At 33.0% G+C, this 19,422-nt stretch overlaps 1 protein-coding gene across 1 annotated transcript in view; it reads left to right on the top strand.

Moving 5' to 3' along the window:
• The window catches only part of LOC108909278 (tetraspanin-2A), a 247,945-nt gene that overhangs the window by 180,557 nt on the left and 47,966 nt on the right, over positions 1-19,422 (top strand). The window contains exon 3 of the mRNA XM_018713584.2: positions 15,011-15,187. Coding sequence (XP_018569100.1) covers positions 15,011-15,187 — 177 coding nt within the window. The remainder of the gene's footprint in view (positions 1-15,010; positions 15,188-19,422) is intronic.

Below are 19,422 nucleotides of genomic sequence, written 5' to 3'. Positions count from 1 at the left end.
GAGGCAAACTAATATTATTTTTTAACTAGTTTGATTGTTCAATATATTTGCAGACACTAACTAATGAATCGGATCAATAATGATGTCACAATTGTAGGACTTATTTCAGAGACAGAAGCATGTGCTATTTTCGTAATTAATATTACTCAATTATAAATGCAAAACAATTTCAAGGCGATATTTAAACTTGTCCTGATTATTTATCACTTATCCAAGGTGGCTTCACTTGCAAACTTTCATTTTTTTCCAAAACAAACATTTAAATCGGGTCTGCTTTCTCGACTTTGATGACCATGTTTAAAATAACTCCTACCACTTTTCTTCTTGTTTTGATATTTGAGTATAGGTATGTGTCATAATGGTTACAACTCTGCCCAATATATTGCTACCTACTTCAGGAGTTCCGCAATGGTCAAAGTTAGGGCCACTTTTATTTAATTTTTTATATTAATGCGTTTAACGATATTATAAATTGTTATAAAGTCTTCTACGCTGATTAGGTATTTAAAAATATTAATAACAATGGCTGTAAATTAAAAGACGCTTGTCAAGAGGTCTATAGTTACAAAACCTCTATTTAGTCAACGTGTTTTAAATACTAATAGCCAGGCAGATGGCAGAAACCTACAGTTAAATTGACGATAAAATAATTGCGTTAAACGATCTGCTAAATGGTAAAAGGAGCTGAAAAAATATATTGTGGTATGTTGCTGTGAAAGATTTCAGATTTTCACGATTAGGGACTAAAAAAGGTGAAATTATGGGCCAGTTACCCCACATGCGGTGTCTCCTGCCTCACAGGTCGCACAGACTTCAGCGATAATTTGTCCCGTAATGGATCAGTTGGTTCGTTCCACTTTAAGGTATCTCTGACGCACCTGGGATCACGCCAGTCCGCCGAAGTTTACACCTACAGACACAATCCCCGGGGATTTTGGAGACTTAGATATGTGGCCTACGCTATAACCCGTACCTTTCCTTGACTCCCCTCGCTGAGCATATAAACTAATATTACGCTGTTCTAACGCTCTTCTGTTGCGGGAGTTATTTTCTGTTTGCCGGTCCGCTGACAGGCCGTAAATCAAGAATACTTAGACAATAAACAAAAAGGATTCTTGGGTACACGGTTCTGCATGTTTTTAAGCATTTCATCTACCAACTTATTCGAAACATATGACTACATTGTATACTTGTGCCATATTTAAGAAAAATGTGTAGTTAACATAATATGTGCTTTTACTTTCTTTTTACTTACGTCTTGTTTATCTTTATCAGAAAGAAAATTGGTATATCCATTTAGTGGAATTTGTAATTTTGAAAAACTGTAGAAAATCAATAATTGAGAAAATACTTTAAAAAGTTTGTTAGCTGTGGTTAAAATGATATTACAATAAAAATTTGTTTTATTGATTTTCATGATTGATGAAACTATTGCCCAAGATTTTGTAAATAGTAATTTCGAAAAAAAGTAGTATTAATATAAAATTAAAAAAATATGAAAAATGTCACACTGACTACTAGGTAAGTCTTTCAATTGAAACTATTTTATGCAACTTCTTTTAGGTCGCCGAATTTAATATTATTCTGATTGAAGAAAATTTGGAAAGTCATAAGTAACTAATTTTGGCAACTTTGGAGAACTTACATACATACATCCGTTAGTTATAAACAAACTCTATAACATACGTTTCAGAAATAAAAATATACTACAAATTACTTTTAAATCAAACACTAGTTTTAGAACATTACGAATATCAACTTAAACATTTTTGATACTGAGATCTAAGATAAGATCAACTAGCTAGTATATTTCAAATTATTTCATTGTAGTCTGTCAAATTGTCAAAATAATGATTAGTTGACTTTAAATAAAATATCCTAAATAATTTAATGAACTGTTTCCAATAAATAAAACGGCAATGGATGATACGAATAGAAAAGATATGAATTATTTCGCTGTCAACAATTACGTAATTAAAGATAATTTTAATTGCGTATATAATTAAAGATAACTTTAATCTATCAGTGTGACCACCTTTCATTCGAATAAATGAGGATTTGTGTAACTTGATTACTTTGATTTTCATTTTCAAAATGATTTAAATAAGATAAATGAATGGTGTTTTGCAAACTCACTGAAACTGTATATATCTAAATGTAAAATAGTCTAATACACGACAGTTTTAAATTGCAATTATCTAATTAACGTTGTTCATCTTATAAAGATCTAGGTATATTGATTGATTCTAAACTGGCTTTTACAGACCATATTAAAAATATAGTATGTTCGGCTTCTAAAACTTTGGGATTTGTTATTAGAAGTATGAGAGACTTTTCGAATGTTGCTTCAATGAAATTATTATATGTGTCATGCATTAGAAGTAAATTAGAATACATATCCATTATCTAGTACCCTGTATATCATAATTATATTTGTCAGATAGAGTCGGTGCAGCGGAAGTTCTTGAAGTTTATTTCTTTTAAAAGAAATGATGTATATCCTGATAGAGATATAAACAATAAGGTGTTACTTCAAGCTTTCCAGTTGCAGTCATTATTGCTTAGAAGAAACTGTTCAGCAATTGCTTTTGTTTATAATTTAATAAACTATAAAATCGACTGCCCTGCTCTATTGGAAAAATTAAATTTATTTGTTTCAAGTATAGAAATTCGGCATAATGTTACCTTTTATTGTGATCTTGCAAATACTGATGTAATGAGAAAATCACCTATTTTTAATGCATGCACTCTTTTTAATTCTATATCATCTTTGTGTGACCTCCATTTTGATAGTTTAGTCCATATAATTCGTGTGTACGAAGAAAAATTTAATGTAAATTTATAGTTGTTTCGTATATCTTGTTAACATATTACAAAGTATTATATATATTTATAATTTGTTTAGCTTTTCCTGTAATTGGGTGTAACCTGTAGGAAAAATAAAGTTATTATTATTATTATTATTATTATTATTATTATTATATCGATAAATGCGATTCACTCACCAAATATTCGCCAAAGCTATACNTTATTATTATTTCTGTTCTCGTACTAACAATGCTCCTGACTTTAATACAATGAGTATAAAAAATATTAACCGTTTTAGAGAAGTTAAACTCTAAAGATTTCTTGAAATTTATCAAAAGATTGAAAAGGTACATCAAAAAACGGAAACAAAATGTAGCAGCAAATAAAGATGATTCGAATTATTAAAAAGACTTTTAATAATTGCAGATTTTTAAGGTATTGCATTTATCGTACTGATATGATTAATGCTGTTGTCAATATTATTAATGCTATTATTAATATACCTTAAAATACGTATAAATGTGTATGAAATTCAAGGATGTTTTGAAAATGTTTGGTCTATAGAAACCGCTAAATACCTTTTAAGAATTTTACTCTTTGATTTAAACTAGTCTTGCATGAAAAATAAATATATTAAAATCCAGAAACATAAAAGGTAAAATTTGGGGGGATTACCAATCTACCACGGACTGTAAATTAACGCCCTGATGTAATATGGCGGCATTTCTTTGGAAATATGCAGCGAGTTGAGAACCGTAGGCCCAGAAAATAAGGAGAAAGAATTAAGGGGCACAATTGTGGAAGTTATTTATGAATTAAATTTTCCCCGGATAACGGAAATGAGGTCATATAAATCTAATTGATAATAATTTGTAAAATATCACCATTAATTTCGAAATGTAATTTATCATTCAAAAAATAGGTCGCTAGATCAATGATGACTTACAACAGAAAAACAGTTCAAATCTACTAGTACTTAATTTGTAATTCCTGAATAAAACAGGACGTTTCCGAAAGTTGGGTTTTAATTTTGAATTTTAAAGGATTATAACAGATGAATATAATATGTTTTACAAAAAAATCACCCCAATAAAGGTTTTATAGCAACAGATATATCTACATTTGAACTTAATGAGATTTCTGACGCTGGTTCTGTAATTAACCATACATACCACTTCGTATTGCCACCCGAAAATAAATCAGTGCCAGCTTGCTGCCATTGCGTCCTAACAGTAGTCGCTCTTTAACATTTTAATACTCGTTTTTGCTCTAAATCCTCCTCTCCTAAATTTGAACTTAAGGACATTGTTAATTATGTTGATTTACGGGGAATGTCGTCCAAATGTTATATAAGCATTTCGGCTCTATGCGCAGCGCTTTCTTAACGGGATACCTACGTCGAAGACGGAAAACGTAGAAAATTGTACGAAAGTTAACTAGATCCATATGAGATTCGTCGTGTACAAGCATTGCAAACAGAAGGCCAGGGTTCACTTCTATGAGCTGTTGTTAGAATTCCATAGAGTTCCTATATCAAGTCATACTGTTTATTCTACCTTAACAATATTTTTACCACAAACACAGTAATATCCTAACTAATTTCAAGTCGTACAGATTTTAAATAAACCTGTATGTCTGCTCTTAAGGATACTGAGAAAATAGACATTATCATAATTTATATTGTGACCGATTTAAAAATTATAGATTTAATACTCCCTACAATTTCAAATCAGACTAGAGATAAACTCATCCACATCATTTATCGAAGTTGAGCTTCGAAAACACTTCTTGTATTAAAGAAAGCAACTTTCAACTTATTTTATTTATTTAACTGGGACCGGAAATAATTCCCGATGGAACGAATTTATGAATAGGAAGTAATATACCTCACGGTAAAACCGGTGATTAAGCTAAAACCCTTGCCTATCGAATCCCGTATCCCGAATCCGATGTAATTTCTAATTCCAGCACACCGTATAGCTCAATTTTGTGCGACTAGAGCCCTTCGCGCCGGCAGGGTTATTTATTACTCCACCAACATAAACATCTATATATTACCAAGGGTTAACCCTCAGTATCGCTCCCACTATCGAGGTTGGCGTATTTGTCTTGCATTGTACAATCTGTCGAATAAGCAAATCAAACTATGTGCGATATTCGTTTTCGAACGGCCTTTCTTCCATGTCCTATAGCACATATATTTCAGGAAAGTCCGCTTGCGATTTGTAAATTAGTACCTATTAGGTAATTTTAAATTATTTCACAACAGAATTAAAAGAATATTTTCCGCGGAAAACTCACGAGACATGCTCATGGTATCATCAGTTGAGTTACGCCAAAAACTGTAAAGTCAATTTTAATGGGAAACAAGAACTGCATATTTATTTCCATACAACAAGGAAAAGTTCTTTTATTTGGTTAATTCATGGTTAAATTCATATTTCGTAGGCATCTACACATGATTAATATAATTTATAAGATCAAACTTGTTAGACTCCAAGAATTATTACAATCGACGCCTGTTCTAATAAGTAATTTACGAGAAATTTGGAACTGGAATCTGGAATTGTAGGGAGGGTAGCTTTTAAGGCTACAGTACTTATGCCCCATTGGATGTGGGCCCCTTGTACCTACTCCCATTAGGAGATCAGTCCACTTGAGCCGTTAGCCAACTTATGTGGTGACGTTCCTCAGGGGGATCTCTCTAATATAGGCCATAGAAGGCCAGCGTTCTGCCAACATGGACTCTCTTGTTGACGAGACGGCAGTGCATTCACATCATAGCACATGTAATACTGTCTCGTCTTCCTGTTCACAGTCCCTACAAAGAGGTGTTTCACACTTTTTCATATTGTAAAGATGTTTCCTTAGCTAGCAGTGTCCAGTCTGAATACCTGTCACCAGTCGAAGATTTGACCTAGACATGGTCAGGTATTTTTTGGCTGTATCTTTCCTAGGATATTATAAGAGCTCCTTAGCGAAATGGCAGCTATTTGTTTCATTCCACCGTTTCATAAATTCTTTGTGGGTATTTTTCTTAATAATTTCAGCAAGTGCTGACAGCGAAAGCATACTGACGGGACCAGGTCCAAAAATATTGAGGCCCGATGTACTCCTGGCTAGTTTGTCAGCTTCTTTATTGCCATTGTACCGCTCGTGTCCTTTAATCCAACATACAGATATACTGTTGGAGGCCGAGGCTACGACCAGTGCTTGGTGGCATTCCCATACTGTCCTAGTCATTATCTTATGATTACGCTAGGTCATTATCATTTAGACTTCATGGAAGTAGATACTAATGATTTTAAGAAGCATATCTCTTTTTTTCCGGCAAGGTTGTCCCTTTTCTTCCATTGATGAACAGATGTTTAGCCTTGACCCACGCTCTATTGTTTGCACCTAAAACACACTACTTGGAGATGCTATTGCTTCTGTGAAGTTTTCAACTGAGCTCTTTTTGTGGCATCTTGCACTTTCGTTTATTGGCAATGCGAGTTTGACTCTCTATCTTTTTTACTTTGCCGGAAAATACTTGATTTCTAAGATTTAAGGGTTTGAATTGAAAGACATCCTTAGCGTGCCTGGTATGGAATATTTAGGAGTTTATATCCCTCAGGATATTCGTCGCAGCTCAGAAACGGTATGAGCTACAAGAGCTGTGGGAGCGTAGAGTTCGAGAAAAATTTTAACACAATTTTGGTTTGTACAAATTTTCTGTTAGTTTAAAATAAATGAAAGTAATACCGATAGCTGTACAATGCAAAATAAAAAATTTAGAGCGTACTAGTGTCCTGACCAGCTATCCATCCCTGGTTAAAAAGCTTCAGGGTAGTCGGGTGGACATTCGAACACTCGCTAGGCTGTGTCCATAAGGGTCTAACAGTGGTGTTCGCGTTGGAATTGAAGAATTGGTCTTCTTGAAAAACACCCATCTCGTAATGGTGACCGTCTCCGAAGAACTTATTGATCTCTAACGATTATGGTTAATGTCGATTCTACAGCCTTGTTCAGTCCGAATTTCGTAAAATTTGGAATTATTTTATTTTTCAAAAATTCGATGCTGAGGTGAAACTTTTCGCAACTTTATGCGCTGCCGTGGTTCAGCGATCGGTACAATACACTGCTAGTATCGTCAGCTACGGCAGATAGTGCCAGAGTAAATTTTGAAACGTACATGCAATTTTTACCGCTCTGCACTTTCCGATGTGCATCCTAGGTCGTGTGCTTCGTGAATGACTTTTTGAATTATTTTGAGAACATGGGTGAGCATTCTAAATCCTCTAAAGACTCATACTACGACAGTATGGTCTATAGAACAGCCAATACTTTATTTAATTACAGTGAAATATATACCAGGAGTAAACTTAGGTGAGGATTGTATTCACTTTCCATGTTTTGGTTACTAAATATACAAATCAATGGTTACATTTCGTGTTGAAGTTGCACATAAAGTAACATGTTCTAAAAAAACATTCAAGAATCACTTAAGCCTGAGGGACATTTTCAATAATAATGTCAAACTATAATGAATATTAGTATCTCAAGTTAAAATTATCTATTAAAAATACGTATCCATAGATGTGAATACAACAAAAAGCTTTCATTTGAAGTCAAGGAATAACAAATAAATTAATGAACTCTTCAAATCTATTTGTTAAACTTGTAGCATTTGATTTCACAAATTGACTTACCTTAAATATTCTGTGTAGTGATATTTGCAACTGATTTTCGTCCCGTTCTAAGTAGATGAATATTAATTAATACAAAAAGCGTTTTCCCTGAGGCTACAACACCACGGAAATATACGCGTCGGTGTCACTTTCTCAAGAATGAAAGAAGCTTAGTCGAAATGTGCGACATCCGTAACTAAGTAGGCGCTCATATACTTTTCGTGTCTACTTATTTCAGAGGAAATATATACGAGTTCTTTATTCCCCAAATAACTAGACGTCCCTTGCATACAGACGAAACAAGCGTTGATAAATTAACCCTCTAACTTTTACTACCGCCGCATACGTCGGGGAAAATGGTAAATTGGTAGCACTTGCTACAATGGAGAATATTTTATATTACTACATTATATTCGTTCCTCTTTCTTTTTTTTATTGTCCTCACTAAAATTCAGCACTTTTATTACGCATGTATATGTTGCCTCAAGATTAATTAATCAAACTTTAAATTTGAATTATTATGGTCAAAATAAGAAAAAGTCCTATGAATACTCGGAGACGCTTTATTTTTAAAATACAGGGTGTTTAATTTAAAAGAATTTTGCTAATATACCTTCTAAGACGCCTGATATAAAGATGAAATTTAATCATATCTTTTAATTATAAAGAAATGTGTACTGAATTTGAATATAATTAATAAATCATAAATTTAATATTTGTATTATTTGTATTTTGCCATGAAGATAGGTAGGTATTTTATTCCTTAGTGAGACAAATGTCACTTTCCTTTTTGGACAAGCATGAGAAAATCCCTACTTTCATATACAGTAGGTATGTCCACGGATTGAGTTTACAAGAGGACAAACGGATCAAAAATACGAAAAAATGGCATTCTTGATAAAAGTTTTTGCTTGTTTAGAAAATACGAATCACCATGAAGAACTTCAATTTTGTTGTACAGGGAGTGTCAAAAACACAAAAATATTATTTTAAGCAAGAGTAAACAGACCTTATTCTGCAAGATACGAAAAAAGGCATTCTTTGTAAAAAATTTTGCTTGAAAAATGAATGAGAGTCACGTTATCAAAAATTTAATTAAGGATTGTCTAGCACATCTCTAATCAGAGTACTTAGAAATGCTTGTATTTTTAGAGGTCGCTCGAAAACATAGGTACAGGGCGATTCACTATATTTTGACGCCCCTTTAACTTTTTTGTTTTGAGAGTTATAAAAAAATGTGAAATATAAAAGCTGCACGAGTTTTTATGAATTTTTCGAAATTGATAGGAGAAAAACAAATGAAGTCTAAACCAAATGGTCGCTGATGTTAACTTTGTTAAGTTAAATGGAACACCCTGTATATTTTTACATATTTGGATAGAACGTTCTCTGTCGAGCATAGTCATGTAGGGTTTGTTGGGTCCATCGGTAACAATAAGCGAGATACTATTAAAAAACGAAAATAAGGTTTTTTTTATTAAGAAAATAAGACATCTTGCAATTGTTAAACCTTTTTCAGGCATTTCTGCCTTTTTCCAATTACGTAAGGATTTACAGATTTAGTTATAAAATATTTTGACAGATCAGACATTGGTATGGTCCAAAATGCATATAGACATTTTAACTAAATCTCAGTAATTAAGCCGTGAGAGGCCTAATTACTCATGGACAATGTTGTATGGTAGGCCGTGACAGTGACAGATAATTTCATGACAACATTGTTATTGTTTGACAATTTGTGTTATTATTTAATTAAAATGGGTTACACAGAAGTAGAAAATTGAAATATTACAGGAATTAAAATAGAGCAAAGTTCTTCTCCATACGCTAGTTTAATTCTAAATAATTTTCTACTTCTGTGTAACTTAAATTTTAATTAAATAATAATACGTACTATCAATCTATAACAATGTTGTCAAGACATTACTACCTGTCACTGTCACGACCTACCATATAATGTCCATGAGTAATTAGGCCTCTCACGGCCTAATTAGTGAGATTTCGTTACATTACCTATACGCATTTTGGACCGTATCAATATGAGATATATAAAAATATATTATTACTAAATCTGTAAATCCTTACGTAATTGGAAAAAAGCAGAAATGCCTAAAAGAGGTCTTACAATTACAAGATGTATTATTCTCTTAATAAAAAACCTTCTTTTCGTTTTTTAAAGTATCTTCCTTATTGTTACAGATGGACCCAATAAACCCTATATGGCTATGCTCGACAGGGAACGTTCTATCTAAATATTTAAAAATATACAGGGTGTTCCATTTAACTTAACAAAGTTAACATCCGCGGTCATTTTGTTTGGACTTCATTTGTTTTTCTATCATTTTCAAAAAATTAATAAAAAATCGTGCAACTTTTATATTTCACATTTTTTTATAACTCAAAACAAAAAAGTTAAAGTGGGGTCAAAATTTAGTGAATCACCCTGTACACTATTAAAGTTAAAATAATTTTGAGTGACCTTTAGAAATTAAAATATAGTTTTGAAATTTTCAGAATCGAAATTTTTTTCAATTTAGAAAATAGATAAAATAACGAGAAAAATTTTTAAAAAAATTCAATCATTGACGACTTTTGAAATTTTTTAAAATATTGAGCGACCTCTAAAAAATTTTTTTTGAGCTGATTTTTTGAGCGGGCTATTAAAACATGATAAACTTACATATTTTCACAAGAGACACGAAAAAAAAACATTCGTTTTTTTGGGCCACCGTAATGTTGCTATTATTTAAATATTACACTTGAATAAGACATATTTTGGTAGTGTACTTTGTTCCCTGTATAAAAAAAATTAATTATTGATAATGTGACATTCATTTTTCAAGCAAAAACTTTTATCAAGAATGCCTTTTTTCGTATCTTTCACTTTTTGGTCCATTTGTTCTCATTTAAACTCAACCCGCGAATGTACTGCATAGAGGGCGTTTTCTAGGTAGTCTAAATTATTTCAAAAGGTAATTATTCACATTATTTTATGAAAAAATACGTATAGTAACATAGATTCAAAAATGTCCTTTCCAAAGTACAGCGCGTAATTTTTTTTTTTAATTTTATTTCTTATAACAATTTTTTGTTCATAATAATATTGTTCTGTAAATATATATTTCTTCTGTCGCGTAAATGAGATATTGGTTTTAACGCCCTTTACATTTTATTACATAACAGCTGAGCTTCAATTTTCTATAACACATACTGGCGCAATTTCGAATAAGTAATTCCGGCAATGAAATTTTCATGCAAGTTTGGATATTTAGCTCCTGTTGCTCTCATACTCGTATGCGTTAAACTGTTGAAAACAGAATTTAGAGACGCCACGTCATGTTAACTTCTAACATTTAGCAAACTTGTTAAAATTGCTCTTGTTACAATGCGGAGACAATGAATACCACGCTGGAGGAAATTTAACTAGCTGGCTTGTGTGAGATATCCCGTTCCATTGTTTTCATCGGGTATTTCCGTAACTAATTGAAGGAGGAAACTTTTAAATTAAATGGGAATTCCATTTCCTAATCCTTCTTTTCTTTTTTATGAAATTTATGCGACAATTTAAATTGAAAAAGATTTTTAAATCAACTTGTTCACTTAATAATTACTTTATCAGTAAAATAAAAGAGTTATCTAATTTTTCTGATTTCTGACTAAACTAATAAGGAATTATAAAAAATGATAATTTCCAAAAGAAACTTTTCCCCATGTTTCTTGTGCGGGCCAGAGATATACAATTAAGTGGATTCTATTTTTTTTCTACAAAAATTAATCAAGATACGAAAAACGTTCAAGAGACAAAAAAGTTGTATTTTTAGTTTCTTAATTCAACAAATATATAAAAATTACAAAAAAGTCAGTGGGGTACATTTTTTTTTGTCAAAAATATTCGTTAAGGTACCGCTCGGACGCCACTGGACTTAATAAATCTAATCAAGTTAGGGTTAAATTGGCCCCTTAACACTACAAATAACACTGCCAAATTACAACAAAATTGGGTAAAGGGTATTTAAGATATTTACGAAATAACAATTTTTTACAAAAGTTTAACACCCTGAAATCTTGAAAACGGAGCATCCGCGGACCAATGTTTACGTGAACTTTTCGCCCTAAAGTCATTCGAATAATCGTCTGTTGAATTTATTGTACGTACTTAATTAACACCCTGTATAATTCTCTAATTTGTGCACCAAATTTCACAAACTACATCAATCTATTGGCGAAAATGCAATAGAGATCCCTAAAATGTTTATATTATGCAAATATCGACACATATCCTCCTATGGATTATTCAAAGCACTTACTGCTTGAATAGTATACAAATCCTTGATGGTTCAGCGTAACATGCAGAATGTTGTTTCTCTTTTTAATATGATCCATGTAAATTTCAACTCTCCAGTATTATTACGTAGTGTGGGTTTTAATGTGCCTAGAGCTTCTATTCGCTCCAGTGAGACCTTTCACTTAAATCTGTACATTTGTATACAGGGTGTGGCTTGTACAATCCATAAAAATTAAACTACAGCTTCCTGATGATATTTGTAATAGAAAACTCTTATACGAAAAAGTTATATCTTCGCGTTTTTTTGTAAATTAGACTTCATTTATTCAACGAAAACGAAGACCGACCCTGTGTTATTTATTAAAAACTTTGGAAATGTTTTATGGGACCTGAGATGCAACCTTATAATTTAAGTCGGTATAATCTAATACTAGTAATACCAAAAGAAGGTTAGGTTACTGTATCCGGACTAATGGGAGTCAATTTCAACATTATCTCTAGAAATGGTAAGTTTTATTTTATTTTGTTGCATATTTCAATGCAGTTTGTTTTGTGCACGCAGTTGGCAACTACAGATGCTTACGGCTGTGGTTTTGTTTGCGAACTCTTGCAGTAACGACAATACATTTAAGATAGTAATTACTTGTTTGGTTTTGTGGTAAATAAATTGACCTTAAAGTGGACTGTATATTTGTTGATAAATGTTACAATGTGACATGTATCAGAAGCCTAATTTTTCTACGTTATTGCACAAGAACTAGACTTAAGCTAAAGAAACTAAGGAGCGTGCTCCGTCCATGCCGCGCGCCTTGAAAGCCTAGTCTTTCAAAAAAATATAAAATATTTAACCAAATAAAATAATACATAAAGATTTGCTTGTATTAACATTTCATTGGCAAAATAAAAAGAAACCTCATATTTATTATTGAAAATCAGTTTCTATTGGCAACACACACAAGCGTTTTATAGCTCGCTTAAAAACACCTTCGCGAGTTTTGACACTAACCACACGACACACACTGTCGGCGCCTGGATGGAGCTCCGTCACTCTTCCTAAATGCCATTTCAAAGGAGGTAGGTTGTTGTCCTTTAGAAGAACTAGCATTCCTGGCTGAATGGTGTCACTACCTGATCTCCATTTTCCACGTGATTGCAACGAAGACAAATAATCCTTAGACCACCGTGTCCAAAAATGTTGAATCATTTGGGTTAAATGCTGTTATCGTGAGAGTCTATTCGGGTGAAGGTTGCTAACATCTTCCTGAGGTAAAGCTAAGAGCGATGTACCTATGAAGAAGTGGCCTGGAGTAAGAGCGTCAAGGTCGCAGGTATTTTCTGATAATGGAGTAATAGGGCGGGAGTTCAGGCAAGCTTCAACCTGAGACACTACCGTGTACAACTTTTCGAACAACAACGAAATTGAGGCATGTAATAGTCGTGAAGAAGTAGCAACAACTTCAAACATTAAAATCGAGCAACTAAACACTCGACAGGAAGACGCTTTTAATTTTCAAATGATGGTAGAACACATGCGCAAAGCAGAAGGCATCAAAATTACCAATAAGGAAGAAAAAATTACTGAGGCAGTTCAGAAAGAGAACGAAGATAATTGTGAAGAAAATCAAGGTACAAGTGCTGAACAAAACCGTGAAGAACGTTTCACAGATGAAGAAGTAAAAGATGAAAATAGTGCAAAGAATTATATGGGAAAGCAAAGAGAAATTCTAGTGAGTCAGGCTGTGGAACGCGTGAAAAAATCTGACATGTCAGCGACAAGTTTGACTTTTGAGGAGTACATGACATCATTTGACAAACCGCCTGCAGTCAAAATTCCTGAAGATACCGAAGAAAGCAAAGGAGAAGCAAATATGACGAAAAACATCGACGAAGAAAATGCAAACAATTCTGGGACCAGCAACGCCAATAAGTTAATGAAAAATTTAACGCTGAAGGACATAATGAAAGAAAATAACGTAATAAACGTTGAAAGCGACAGCGATGACAGCGATTCGTCAGAAGACGAAGAACCACAACAAGTTTCAGAGAAAGGTGATGGACATCCAAGATGCCGTTTGCAAAAACCCGAAGAAATCGAGGAAATTATAAAAGGAATTCTGACCACACCGAAGTCTAAACAAACTGAAAAGGTGGTGTCAACAGTTTGCAGTTGTCATGAAGAAAATATGACCTACATGGAACCAAATGCTGAAATCAAAGAATTATCTAGCAACATATCAACCGAACCAGAATCAAAGGACCTAAATGATGTTGAAACTAAGGAATAAAACTATATTGGTACTGACATAATCAATGTGCAGGCAGCAGTGACAGTGAAGAGAGCGAGAATTCTTCTGAAGATGGAGAAAAACCCTTCTACATAAAACTCGACATGTCAGATTCGACAAAATTGAAAAAAGGAGAAGACGCTGCTGAGGCTGTGACCGTTAAAAGCAAAGAAGAAATACAAGAAGAACTGACAGGAGAGTGCCAAGTGAAGAAAGAAGAAGAACAAGACGCGAGCTACAGGGAAATGCTGACATGGAATCTGAAAGTATCCGACCAAAAAGTTGCAGATATTATCACCTATACAGAGAAAAGACTCGGAGGAAGGCTTCTGATACATGTCATATTTTAACATTTGTCAACAAATATACAGTCCACTTTAAGGTCAATTTATTTACCACAAAACCAAACATTACTATTAGTAATTATTATTATAATAAGAAAATACAATTTTTTTAAGTATTTATTTTTCAAAGTTTGTACTTTTACATTGAAAAATTTCCCAAAAATTGAGAAGTATCTTTATATCTTTCAAAGACGATTTGTTTGGGCGACTAGTCTACAGCACATAACTTATCGTACAGCACACGGACAGTACCGTTCCAGAGAAAATATCCCATTTAATCCATGATTAAAGTCTAATTTACGAAAAAAAAAATAAACGCACGCAGAAATAGAACTTATTCGTATATGACTTTTCTATTACAAATATCGTTAGGAAGCTGTAGTTTAATTTTTGTAGATTATACACGCCACACTCTGTATATTATATCTTGATTTGTGATAAACGCAGTTCATTACCTCATAAACAACGCTTTATTTGACCCAAAATTTGATACTATTGCAATATATAGTCAGTCTTGTTGTATTGTTGAAAATATGAGTTGAAAATTGTTAATCATAGTGTCGCAATTTACTAAAAAAATGTAAAAGAATTTTAACTAATAATCTTTCTTCTTTTCAGTATATCGGGACCCAAATATTGTGCTTTATACTTGCCCTGGCCGGTACGACTGTGCTTTTGGATAACAGCGCCAGAGATTCCAGATTTCAGCCAAGAATCAAGGAAAGTATGCGCCGCCTTATCATGAATTCCCATCACGTGGAATCCCAGCAAACTCTGGCAATCATTCAGGAAAGTGTAAGTGCTAATTTAGAGTTTATTGGGGGAATTTCTTAGTTAAACAACAATAATGGTGGGATAATTCGCAGCGACCGATGAAAGGTAACTTTCTGGAGAAAACAGTGATTTATAACGTTAACGACACGAAATACGATGTGAAAAATATTTACTAAAATATTAAATAGGTATACAAGAGTTACATTTTAGTTGATGATGCAGGAAACAACTACTCTGCGAACTAACGCCTCGACTAGTAATTTTAAAATGAAGAACTATTATAATAAATATTGTTCATTTCATAGACTATGTACTTTAGATAAGAACTACAACGTAACAGAAATTTTATTGTTTGATATGTTCAATTGACCCTAAAAAATGATAAAACCGCGGAGTGCTACCTTTTAAAGGGATGCGTTTTTGAGAACGAAGTAAAAAGGTGGTATTTTCAGTTTTTTGAGATTTACTCGAAAATTATGCATTTTTTCAATAAAGTTGTCAACAGAAGAGTTGTAGCAAATTGAATTTCCAATCGAATTGAGACCTTCTGAAGTCAAAAAATTTTATTTATTTCTTACAAAAATATGCCCAAAAAAACGAGTAAAAAAAACCGAAAAAATGCGTTTTTTTTGGTTTTTGGCCCACAACTTTTTTCTGAGAGGAATTAGGTATAGGCATTGCTTCACAGAAAAAAAGTTAATGTTTTTTCCTTTAAAATAAGCGTTTATAAAAGTACCTACGACTAATAGAAACCGAGATACATTGGATCAAAGTTGGTTACTTTTTGGATTTTTGGCCAATTTTTGGCCCTTTTTTGACGATTTTCGTCTTATAACTTTTTTCTGAGTTAATTTAGGTATATGTAATGCCTTATTCAAATGAAAGCTGGTTTCAAGGCCTTTAAAATGGTGCCTGATTGAAGTTTATACAATTAAAATCAACCGAGAGATGTCAATTTAACCAACGATACTTTTTCTTATTTTTATAAAATTTTTATTACATTCGGTATTATTTTGTGTAATAAATTTATTTTTGTGAATGTGAAAGTTAAAATAAGTTTCTAGGTGATTGGATATTATTATTTATTTATTTAAACAACAGTTAGTAAAACGCAAAGAACTGAAAATACCACCTTTTTACTTGGTTCTCAAAAACGCTCCACTTTAAAAGGTAGCACTCCGCGGTTTTATCATTTTTTAGGGTCAACATATCAAACAATAAAATTTCTGTTACGTTATAGTTCCTTTGTACCCTCTTTTTTTGACATAGTCAATAGCCTATCAATGTGGGGACATTAAGCCTCAGAGTAGTTGAACGTTTCTATTGTCAGTCAAAAATTGTTTCACTTATTAAAAATTAACAGGTCGCTCTCTGTTAGTTTGGACGCAGTGATCATTCATATATATAATTTATATTCTTTTACTGTTTTGAGAAGTCTTTCTTCTTGGAAAATTTCGCTTGCCAAAATAAAAGCATTATTAGAGATATAACGAGCGTTCAAATAAAAACGTGGTCAAGTTGGTTCTGAAAATTTGGACGTAGGGCGTAGCGTATAGCAAATGAACTTAAACGTCACAATTTGAATATTTTCGTTTTAAAAAGCGTTTAAAATGGTGTTTTCTCAAGAACAAAAAGTGTTTATCATAGAGTCCTACTTTAGAAATGGACGCAAGATTGATGGAATATGGAAGTATTCTATTGAGGAATGTTTCATAGAATTTCAAAATCAATTTCCCGGCGTTGTTGAGTACAAAATTTTTCAAAGAGCAGTTCAGCGTTGTGTTAATGTTTTTCGTGAAACGGGCAGTGTAACAAGAAAAGAAGGAAGCGGCCGACCTAAAAAGCGGACTGAAGAATTAAAGGAAAATGTCCAACAAATAATGGAAAATGCGCCAAGAACTTCTGTACGTGTTTTATCACAAATGGTGGGAGTATCAGTCGGTACCTGCCACACAGTGTTAAAAAATGATTTGCGTTTGTTCTCCTATCGTTTAACTTGTCAGCAAGAACTTCATGAAGTTGATTTTCCGCGACGGGCTGTATTTTGTGAATGGTTTTTAAACAACTACGGTGAATTTCATAATATCACCTTTTTTTCTGATGAAGCCTGGTTTCATTTAAGTGGTTACGTAAACTCACAGAATATGAGAATGTGGTCTTCTAAAAAACCAGATAACTTTTTTGTCGAGGGTCCTCTACACGCTCAAAAAATTGGAGTTTGGTGTGCTCTCAATCGAAGAAGGATTTATGGACCTATTTTTTTAATGGTACTCTTACTGCGCAAAGGTATAGAGAAGAAATTATCGCTCCTTTTGTTAACCAGCTGAAAGAAAACGAAATTACAAACTTTTACTTTCAACAAGATGGCGCATGGGCACATACGGCAGGCGAGACGATGAATATGTTGAGGGAAGTTTTCCAAAATCGTCTAATAAGTCTCAATGGTGAACATGAATTTCCACCGAGGTCATCACTATTTTTGAACTGCCTATTCCTGATTTAAACCATCTGCAGGCTCGACTTATAGACAAGATTCGTGAAATTAACAATACCCCGAGCATCTTAGAAAATGTCTTTAATTCTTTGAGGAACAGGTGTGAAAAGTGCTTGGAACAAGGAGGGGGACACTTTCAGCAGCTGCTTTAATTTATTGTTATAACAAGGAGGGGGACACTTTCCGCAGCTCCTTTAATTGTTTGTTATTGTTATCACGATTATTCTTTAAAATAAAGTTATATAGTCATTAACGTTATTGAAACTGACAGCTGCTATACAGCTCGTTGAGAAATGAGGTTAAGTTGGTCGCTATAAGCTACTCCCTACGTCCAATGTGTCAGAGCCAACTTCGACCACGTTTTTATTTGAACGCTCGTTATAATATAATAATATAATATTTCGAATTTTCACCACCAAGACCGACGATGACAACATTTTTAACATTAAGGCGATGTTTCGCATTGTATTAGCTACATCCTGTTCAAATTTGGTTAGTGCAACTCTCCCGGTTTCGAAAATGCAATAGCTTTGTATGTTTTCAGTCGCGAAAATTGAATAATTCCAAATATTTCGAATTTTCACCACCAAGAACGGCGGTGACAACTTTTTTAACATTAAGGCGATGTTTCGCATTGTATTAGTTATATCCTTTCCAAGCAGCATTTGAATATATGCTAACGTTTTCCATTCTTTAACAATAAATAATACTCAAAAAACATTCACAACAATAAACTGGTGACAGATTAGGTGTTTGTTTTGAAGTTCCACTAAAAATTTCACAGCCTTCCTCGCAAGAAATTATGCGATATCCGTTGACTGTACGAAAAAGAGCAAATACCTTAAAAACCAGAAGAGATAGGATAGCGATATGGAACCATTATATCATTCGAAAGAGAACAAAATTGTTCATGAGGTTGCGCAAAAATATGCAGGCTGTTACATTTAAAAAATTAGTTAAGATGGTTTAAAGTTGACTAAATTCGGCATTAAATTTTTACCACCCTGTATGAAATTAAGTCATTTTGAAATTATGACAGGGAAGCTTAGAGTTTTAGTTATGTCCCCTATAAATTTTTTAAAATTAAATATATCAAAAACAGTTAACTTTAAGAATAGGAAACCTTTATGAAAATTCACATAAAAGTTGACGTAGGGTGTTCCATTTAAAATAACGAAGATGACGTCAACTTCCGGTATAACCGGATGACTCCAACACGGCTACCAGATTAAAACGAAACTCTGCACAAGTCTCTTTATCATTAACAGCAAGGCATTTTGTTTAAAAAATGCATTGATATTGTTGCCTTTTGTAAAACCTTCCAAAAAATGTAATTCCTCCCACATTTGAAGAATAGTATTAGGAGGAAAATATTTCCTTGCTTGTTCATTAGAAAAACGCCCATTCTTCCAGCCAATGGAAAAATATTACAACCACTTATACATTGTTTCCTTGGCTTAATGAAATCTACCTCGATTTCCATTAATGTAATTAAATGGACATTTGCTAGATATGCCTTTAAATAGCAGTTCATATCCTAATGATACCGATGCTATTAGTTCCCACTGTTGTATTGATTAGTGATTACTTATGAAATGCATCAGGGCGAAATGGAAAAAATATAACGCCAACTATTTAAAGATGGAGAGAAAGTCCTTATGTCGTGCATGTTCTTTAAAATATGTAAACCTGAAAATAGTTTGTTGATTAACAAACGATTTTGATAAAGTAAATTAAATTTTGTTCAGTGTTGCTGTATGTT

Source organism: Anoplophora glabripennis, unplaced genomic scaffold (assembly GCF_000390285.2).
Source record: "Anoplophora glabripennis isolate ALB-LARVAE unplaced genomic scaffold, Agla_2.0 scaffold342, whole genome shotgun sequence".
In the NCBI taxonomy this organism is placed as follows: Eukaryota; Metazoa; Arthropoda; class Insecta; order Coleoptera; family Cerambycidae; genus Anoplophora; species Anoplophora glabripennis.
Note: the sequence above shows the minus strand (reverse complement) of the source record. Positions and strands in the feature narration are given on the sequence as shown.